This window comes from Empidonax traillii, unplaced genomic scaffold (genome assembly GCF_003031625.1).
Source record: "Empidonax traillii isolate 1590-97213 ecotype Southwest subspecies unplaced genomic scaffold, ASM303162v1 scaffold4618:size9425, whole genome shotgun sequence".
Classification (NCBI taxonomy): Eukaryota; Metazoa; Chordata; class Aves; order Passeriformes; family Tyrannidae; genus Empidonax; species Empidonax traillii.
Genome location: NW_020959811.1, coordinates 1 through 9,425, shown reverse-complemented (window position 1 = coordinate 9,425; position 9,425 = coordinate 1). Strand labels below are relative to the sequence as shown.

At 35.3% G+C, this 9,425-nt stretch overlaps 1 protein-coding gene across 1 annotated transcript; it reads left to right on the top strand.

Annotated features, from left to right (window-relative positions):
• Positions 1-1,514: 1,514 nt before the first annotated feature.
• On the top strand, positions 1,515-6,998 carry LOC114072954 (anoctamin-10-like; the record flags this gene model as incomplete). The annotated part of the gene is made up of 5 exons (XM_027910767.1): positions 1,515-1,561; positions 1,670-1,843; positions 3,081-3,263; positions 5,196-5,330; positions 6,879-6,998. Coding segments are annotated over exons 2-5 (598 nt in total), but the record flags the coding sequence as incomplete, so codon positions are not given.
• Positions 6,999-9,425: the final 2,427 nt, after the last annotated feature.

Genomic DNA, 9,425 nt, shown 5'->3' with positions numbered 1-9,425 from the left:
AAAACCCAAGAGCTGATTGTGGATAGGGATGCATTAAGGTGGAATGACTTGTCAAAACAGTGTAGTCAGCCACTGACAATCCCAGTTACAGTGCCTCATCCCTGATCATGTTTTCCTTTGTCTGATTCATTTTGTTTGTGCAGATATACATTTAAAATATTTTTAAATATTTGTGAAGTGTATTTCTTTTAAAGATATATGTATTTGGGTTCAGAGCTGTAAATATGGGTGTTGCAGAATTGTGTGCATGTGAAAAGGCAAGTGAAACTAACTGAAAACCCCATTGAAATTTTGCTTGAAAGCTTTTTTTTTTTTTGCCATTTGAAAGTGAATAGACTTATGATGATATGCATGCGTTTGCAGTATCACTGTATTTTGTAGGATAATTTATATGAAATACTGGAGACTGTGATTTGTCTTTGAATCACACAAATATAACTCATAAAAGCTGAACTGCATCCTTAAAGCAACTCACTTTGAAATTAAGTAATTTCACTGTTTGAACAGGAGGGACAAAACTGCTTAAATACAGTGGGTAAAATCCTTTCTTCAGTCAAGTTAATAGCGAAAAAAAACCCAAACCCACCAAACCACAATCACCAAACCTTCTCCTAACTTGTAAATTAGTAAATTAGGTCTGTAATAAGTTTTTTGGTGGCTTTTTAAAATATATATTTAGTAGGTTAGTTACCAGAGTAATTGTTTTATATCAACACCTCTAAGTTGCTTTATGTAGCATGACATAATGATCTCTGTAGATTCATTTCTATAAAATTAACAAGACTAAAGTGGAGTGGCTGGAGAAAAGGGGGCTCAGGGGAGACCTTATCACTCTCTACAACTACCTGACAGGAGGTCGTTTGCAAGGGGTGGGTCTGCCAAGTAAAAAGGGGTTGCCAAGCCTTGGAATAGGCCCAGGGAAGTGGTTGAGTCACCATCCTTGGAGCAGTTTAAAAGCTGTGTAGATATGGCACCTGGGGACACGATTTAGTGGTGAACTTGGCAGTGCTGCATTAATGGTTGGAGTCAAAGGTCTTTTCCAACCTCAACAAATCTGTAGTTCTATAAAGATCCACTTAGATAATTTGGACTTTTTACACATAAAGCTGTGCTGATGCTCAATGCTTTGCAGCTGGACTTTGTCACAGAACACTTGGTTTATAGCTTTCAAAAAGTCATTTAAGTGCTTTATGCTTAATTTGCCTGTCTGTATGACAGGTGTCTTGCTCACCTACCCAAGGTAATATAAGTTTCCCTGGTGTGGTTAAAGCTTTAAAATATTAACTGAGAAAGTTCCTCCTTAAACTTATGATATGTTTATATACTCTTACCATGAGAAGCTTATTAATTTTAGATATCTGTTTGACTAAGGTTCTGTTAATGTTTTCGTTTGCTGACAGATAAACTGTAGGAAGTTGCGAGGTTGTTTTTGACAGTATTTTCTCCCTATTGCTGTATGTAGCAACAACACTTTTCCTACTCAGAAAGTAGGACATAAATAAGCCGCTGAGGACTGGTAGTATCTTGAGAATTGGAGAGGTTTCTCAAACTGGTCACTGTAGTAAGTCCACAGCACAGATGTGTAAGTTGCTGTAGTAAAGTTTTGTGGTTTTTAGACTGCTGCAAAATATTTTTTAACGCTTGCATTTTATTCCGTTTTTGTGCTTAGCAAGGTCTCGAGAGATGGTGGAAAAACCACAGAAGATGGCGGAAAGCTGGTCATTCGTGGATACTGCTGAGTCTAACTTCAGGCCTCTGGTAGTAATTGAACTTGCAAAAGGCACCAAAGAAGAAACCATAGAATGGTTCACGAAACGAATTGTAGACAAAAAAGCAGATGGAGGTGAGTACAGTATGATCTTCTGTAACAGTTTGAGAACAAATTGGCTGTCACCAGAATATGAAGACTTACAGAAGATTCATTTTCCAGGAATTTGGGTTTTTATGATTGTTTGGCCAATCTCATTCTTTTTTACATTTTCGAATTTGCTTCATTTAGAATGAACAGAGCTTCATGCTGCTGTCATGAAAATGTAATAACTGAACCCTCCTTAACCCTTTTATTAATGGAAACACTGGCTTAAAGTCAAATACCAGTTGAACTCTAGAATCCTTCTTTTTTTTCTAGTGAAAGCCTGATAACCTTTCAAAGCAGTTTTTATGTCAGTTTTTATAGCGATTGTCTAAAACATGTTTCTCTTGTTGCTCACAGAAACATGGTAAGCCTTGCCAAAATGAAGACATCTCACATCCTGTCCATAAGACTTGGTACCATGTTGTAAAGTTAAATTAGCAGAAAGCAATTTAATCTTGTTAAATTCATGTTAGATTTTAGTTGTGTTCTTGGTACCTTGTAGGGCTTTAAAAGGCAGTATTTCATCCCTCATTTTAGTACGCTTCTTGATGTTGAAATTGGGCTAATTAGTTTGTAATTCCTTGGATGGTTTTGTTGTTTTTTTTGTTTGGTTGGTTGGTGCTTTGTTTTTTTTTTTTAAATTTGTTTTGGGTTTTGGTTGGTTGGTTTTTGTTTGTTTTGGTTGTGGTTTTTAGTTTCTTTGGGTTTTGTTTGTTTGGTTTTGTTTGGTTTTTGTTTTGTTTGTTTTTTTAAATACTTTTCTTGAGAGACATTATTTATGGCTGTTGATGCTTATAGCTTATGGTCAGTTATTCCTGTGGCTGTTGGATTTGTGGCTACAAACTTGGTTTCAGGGCTATGTTAGATAAATCAGGGATGTTTCTATTTCAAAAGTCTAGTTTCCTTAAAACATGTGGGACTGCTTGCAGAAGCACTGCTTGATTATGGGATGTGAACATTAGGGGAGTAGATCCAGGTTGTCCCCATTGTTCCAGTTCACTGTTTCGAGTGCTTCCCCAGAAACAGGGCTAAATCCACGGATGGCCCTGCAAGATTCAGAACACCACACATCAAGTGCTGTTGAAACCTTAATTCTTTGTGCCCTTAAGAGGCCTTTTCAGTGCTCCTGTTGAATAGGACTAATGTGATGGATGCTAAAACAATAGGGCTTTTAGATGTAATTTTAATGTATTTTCTTACTTATTTTACCTTTCTCTATTTAAAGGTGCTCAACTGCTGATTAAACCATTGGTCACGGAAAACGGACATGAAAATATTTATCTAGTTGGAGCGTCCCACTTAAGGCTGTTGCTGGGAGCTGAAGCTGTGGGTTTGGTGAAGGAATGTAGTGATAACTCAATGAGGACTTTTACATACAGCAGTAGAAAAACTTTCAAAGATTTTGCAGGTAAGCAGTTGTAGGGGTCTTTGTCATTGCAAAGTATGACTAAAGATTATAAGAATTACAGTGCTAAATCTTTCACAGTCTTTATTCCATGGGAGGGTGTCAGTGAACAGAAATAGGAAGACCAAGCCATGAAAAAAATAACTAATTTTTAACTATGGAAATTTAGATCATATAATGATTTTTTTTTGTTACTCAAATGGCTTTTAATTTTTTGCTTGTGTTTTCCTTTATGCTTTTATATGCCTCAAATAGTCTGTTATTTGTATGAAAGATTTTCATTGAAAATAAGACAAAATAATTGATAAACATGACTTTATGATTAACAATCAATGTTATAAATTAGCATAGCAATTTAATTTCTGTGACCCAGTTTTGAGGCTTATTATCTTATAATTAGCTGGAGAAAATAGAAACATTTTTCTCTATTACATGTACACATAAACAATTAAACAATTAATTAATACTAAAGACCCATTTAGTCGTATTTGGGCATGATTAGGGAAATTGTTTTTTTCCCCTTTTGTTTTAAGGAGGAGCCAATACAGTAAGGTTTCTTTTTAAACGTGCTTCTTGTAAGGTATTTAACCGTGCTACAGTGGCAGAACTCATTTTGCTTTCCAGGTAAATACTGCAGTTCTGGCTTAGTCTTGCCAGTGCTTTTCATGTGCCTGTTTGAGTGATGCCTTTCACCATATTTTCAATATCAAGGTTATTGAGTCTGTCTGAAACAGTAATGAAGTTGAAGTTTTGTTGTTCGATGCCGGTTCTGTTCAGTTCTGCTGCTGTGTGCAATAACTATTGCAGTGTCTTTTCTTTTGTGACCTTGCTTTCCTGAAATTAGGAAGCCTTGGGAACAATTGGCAGTTGCAAAAGTGCCATTTTCGTTTCTTGACGCGTATCTGACTGTCATTGCTAAGAGAGTCTCTAGGAGCAGCTGGAACTCCAACTGCTGTAAATCTAAAATACAGGTTTTGCTGTATCTCCTGGTATTTTGTCTTTTTACACATTAGTAACAAAACCAAAAAACATTAGTACAAAAACATTAGTATAATTTTACTGTTGTCCAGATACAATCCAAGGATAAAATAGTTGACCATGCTTAGACAAGTGAAAAATGTCACCTACAAAAAAACCCTTGCGGCTTGTGTTGTCTTGCTAGTATTTCTGGTTGCTCAATGTAATCGATACTATGTTGTTATTCTTTGTATTAGATATTTGTTGCTATTTTAGCTTCTTCTTAGTGTATTTAGGGCAATTTCTATTGTTTCTTATTCCTAAAAGGAGAAGAAATTAATTGTTCATTATCTGAGGGAAATCAGTCCTTTTTCCTGATGATGGTGTTGACAATAGATTTGTTACTGTGGCTTTCAAAAATATGAAATTTGAAAGTTTTCTTATTGTTTTACATTTTTTCTGTATTTTTATCAGAAGTAATTATCTCAAATGGCTTATTGCTATGCTGTATGGGCAATAAGAGCAAGAGACTGTGATTCTGTATTTGGTGTGAAATGCTTACTGAAAAGGAGATTTGTCCTGACATCTTAATGGTTTTGGTTATGAAAATACTTCAGGAACTGTATGTCAGAAAGGGGTATGGAGATGCTGAGATTGATAAATAGTGGATGCTTAAGTAAGAGTCTTTCAGCAAGGCACCAGCAATTAATACTTCAGAGATGTCTGTCTCGTGAGTGATTTGTTCTCTTGGTTTATCTGAGTAGTCAAAAAATGCAGTGGCTGATTTGTGCCAGTTAGAGAAAGCTTCTTCTCAAGAAGAAATTTTTTTTAAATAGTGCAGTTTTTGATAATGGCTGTTCATTGGCAATAATAGTCACATGATTTTTTTTCCTGATGCTGGTCATTTTTTGTGGTTATTTGCTGCCAGGGTAGTGTTCTGTTACTGCACAATTTCATACAACCTTCTTTCTGATTTAGATGACAATCACAATTTCCTTACAATGGCTGAATGTCAGTACATCATCAAACACGAACTTGATAATTTGAGAGCTAAAAATGAAAAAATGATCCCTGGATATCCTCAGGCCAAGCTGTACCCAGGAAAATCAATTGGTAAGCAATGTAGTTTGTTGTTTGTAACTCACTGTGTTGATGTAAGATAGTGTTCATTGGGAAAAAAAAAAAATTTTCCTGTGATGAAGAGAAATCATTTGGACACTGCAGTTCCACTGTTTTTAATCAGCTTTGTTTTCTCACTGCTTCAGAGTGATAGGAAATGGATGCACAGTGCAACAAGAGAAACTCTGAATAGGTATCAAGAAAGTTTTTTTCACAATAGGGTAACCAAACATTGGAACAGGGAATTAAGGAGATTGCTGGTAACGCTGTCCTGGGAAACTTTTAGATCGTCACTGGAAAAGGCCCTCAGCAGCCTGATTTAAGCTGGGCTTACTTCTAGTAGGAAGTTGGGCCAGATTACTTCCAGTGAGCCTTCCATTCTGAGACTTTCTGTGAGACTGAGGCTCTGGCCTTACGTTCTTTTCAGTTGGATAGTTTTCACACATGTTGACATCATCCGTTATTTTTAATTAGTATGAAAATATTTCTTTTTTAAAAATTACGTAATGGTATACTTGGATTGCCTCTGTATAAAAATACTGGAATGAGTAACAGTGCTCCAGAGTTACAAATTTCATAATATGAAGTTTTATTTAATTGATCCTTCTTTTTGCTTCCACTGCTTTTCCTTTTCATGGGAGAAAGAAGCAAGTAGAGCTAGTGCTATTTTTATGGTAACTGGAACTAGTTCATTGGCAGAGATGCTACAGTTTCTTAGGAGAATTTATCTTTATGTTTTTGTGTCCTTTTAATAAGAGTATCTTTATTCATTAGTGTTGGCCATCAAAAAAAGAGTTCTACACATATTAGCAGTTCAAGAAATGTAAATAAATGTAAATGTGAGTTTACAGTGGTAATTTTTTTTATATAGCCAAAGTATTTTTCTAATTTGTCAAACAGATGCCTATGGGAAATGGTTAAAATACTATCACACAGATTCCAGTGCCTCTGCTCTCCTGTTTTTGAATTTATTTTCTTTTTTAATAAGGTTGTAACTTCCAGAGCAGTCTGTTAATGTTTTATCCACACATGTAGTATTGCTTTTCATAACAAAATTAAATGCCAATTGTGGAATATATAGTTTTTTTGCAATGAAGATGTGTTATAATTTAGGAAGTAGTGTTAACCGGTAATTAAAAAATGCTGTTAGTATCTTTCTGATTATTAATACAACAAAGGCTTTCCTCACAAAGCTATACATGGCATTTCAGTTCTGATCTCTTAACACTTTTTGTTATTGAAGCTGCAACTGATTATACTGAAAACCTATGGAATAGTTAATAGATGTAAAAAGGTTGTTGTTTCTCTTCCAGTGGACAGCACAGTCTTTGTAGGAGTAAGTATAACTGCTCTCTATTATGAAGAATTTTTAAACTAACATGCAGACAATTTTTATTTTTTTAAAATTTAAGTCCTAGATCTATTTCAAAGGAACTTTAGACTTGCTAAGTACATAATGTAACCTGTATGTTTAATGTCAACTTCATTGTCCTTTGAAGGTGTTCTAGGTACATTGTTTTGGTTTTTTTTTTGTTCTTCTAGTGAGAAGATTATTGACCAGTGGTATCCTAGTTCAGATTTTCCCACTGCATGATAGAGAAGAGTTGAAAAAGCTCCGGCACAGCTGGTATGGCCGAGTGAGGGTTGGCTATCAACCTTTAGGTATGTGAACACTTACTCCACTATCAATAAAGTGCAGGGTTTTTTCTGGAGAGGTTTTCAATTTGTGTGAGAAGACCAAAGGTCTAAATTCTCTTCCAACTTCTATAAAAGTGAAATCCTGTATGGAAGGTAAGTATGGTACCAAGAAGTCTGTTGTTTCAGTGAGAGTTTACCTTTTTACATCCCGAATTACCCATTGCAGTTCAGCCCCTCAAACGATACCTTTCTGCCCAAGTTGCTTTGTTGACCTTTTTGAATCAGAGTCCTTTTTTTTCCCCAGCTTTGTTCTTACTGATCTTGGAATCAACAGAGTGGCTTAGGCTCTGGTTAAAAAAGCACCTGCATTTCCAGACTTGTTGACATGCTCAGTTGAGATCTGTTCACTGAATTCTCTTTTGATTCTAAGATGGCTATAGGATAATCTTTTGCTATAATGGCTCTCAATACAAATGTTCTGGAGTGAATCACTGGATGTCTCTTGATTTTCTTTCGCATAGCTTCAGGATTTCTATACAAAGGCCTTTGGTTGTAGTTTTCAAGTTGGAGCTGGGGGGCAGTTTGAAGGCTCAGCATCGGCACCGTGGTCTTATAATGTAGTCTTGAAATTACACAATTGCTCTTACCAGTTGGACGTGTATTTCCTCTTTTAGTGTTTCCTATGTGACCTCCTGAAATGGTTTTAGACTTGCAAAATTGGTGGCTCCAGAGTCTGTGGATCCAGTGTCTGCGAGCTTCCATGTAACAGCAGTCTGCAATCACAAATTCTCCCTACCCCTCAGTGAAACCGTAATGGTCCAAGCCAAGAGTGTTTAGTCAAACTGAGTCTTGACAAGCTCCTAAATGTCTGGAATTCCCAAAGCTATTTTGAGTCGTAGGCATGTCTCAAGTGTGTGTACAACAGTTTGTTTTAAATTTGTCGTCTGTATGAAGACTATATGTTACATGTCAGCATCACTTGTGTATATTTTAGACACTGAATAATCTTAAAATGAAAATAATTTTTAGTGTGGCAATATGGAAAGTCAAGTTCTAAACTGTAAACCCATGAACTTCACTTAAAAATAAGAAAGTAAGCATTTGGGAGTTTGCCTGATTATAAATCTCTGGGTCTTGCAGTTGCTTGAGATTCTTTCCCAAGCTGCAGGACATTAAAGGTCTGGCTTGATAATGCCTGCCTCCAGAGTACTGTCTTAGGAGTCTTATTGTCTGCTTGTCTTTTGTTTATATGAGAGAGCATTTTTTTTGACTGAGATTGAATACATAAAAAAAATTTGAAGTAAATCCCAGGAACCTGTTAAGTATGTACTAATTTAAGAATGTCTTTCGTGTTGCATACTTGCAGTGTGAAATGATGCTAATGACCTACACTTGAATGTATTTGTTAATTAATTTGTGATTGAGAGGGATGTTGGAGTTCTGATTCTTCTGTCTGTTTACCTTTCCTTCCTGCTTTCAGAGTCTTACCTGATGGGCAGCTGTGATCTTCTGCTGTAGTGTTTTGTAAACCATGAGCCATAAGAATATTCTGGTATTGCACAGAGGGGGTTTGATGTGTTAGTCTGTTACAGGGAGTATCAATTCAGAGGTTGTGATTCTATGGCTGTTTTGTTAAGCTGGTGAATACATAGCAGTGGCATACAAGCAGTGCTTTCAAGCAGGCAAAGATGAAACAGATTTTGGCGTTCAAAACTCTGCTAGGCATTTCTGTATCTTATGTGATGCTATTTCTAGATTATGTTGAAAAATACTCCTATATTTTTTGTTATTAGATAAGTTAGATCTTGTTGTCTTGGAAGTAATGTATCTGTCATGAAGTACATCCATTACTAGTGCACTTTTCAAGTCTCTGTAACACCTGAGCAGACAGACTTTGTGAGTACAGCAAATGTGTATTTCATCTATCAGTTGTCTGCTGAAGAGAATATCTCAACCTGGGTGTGCTGACATGTTTAAGATTAAAGATTTCAATATACCTTCCATCTGTTCCTTTAGCTCCTTGGAGGTTGTCAAAGCACAACTAGCCCTTTTTGGCCCTGAGCAGGCTGAAACAAAATTGTTTCCCAGGAGTACCTATGCCAGTGATAATCTTCAGAAATTAGGTGTCACTTGCTGTTAAAGTTTGGTTTGTTTTATATGCTGTCACTGCCATCCTAGCCATTCATTGATCAGTTCTGTTACCAAGATGATATTGTTTTCAGTTTGGTTGGGGTTTTTCTTTTTTTTTTTTCTTTTTTTTCTTTTTTTTTTTTTTTTTTTTTTTTTTTTTTTTTTTTTTTTTTTTTTTTTTTTTTTTTTTTTTTTTTTTTTTTTTTTTTTTTTTTTTTTTTTTTTTTTTTTTTTTTTTTTTTTTTTTTTTTTTTTTTTTTTTTTTTTTTTTTTTTTTTTTTTTTTTTTTTTTTTTTTTTTTTTTTTTTTTTTTTTTTTTTT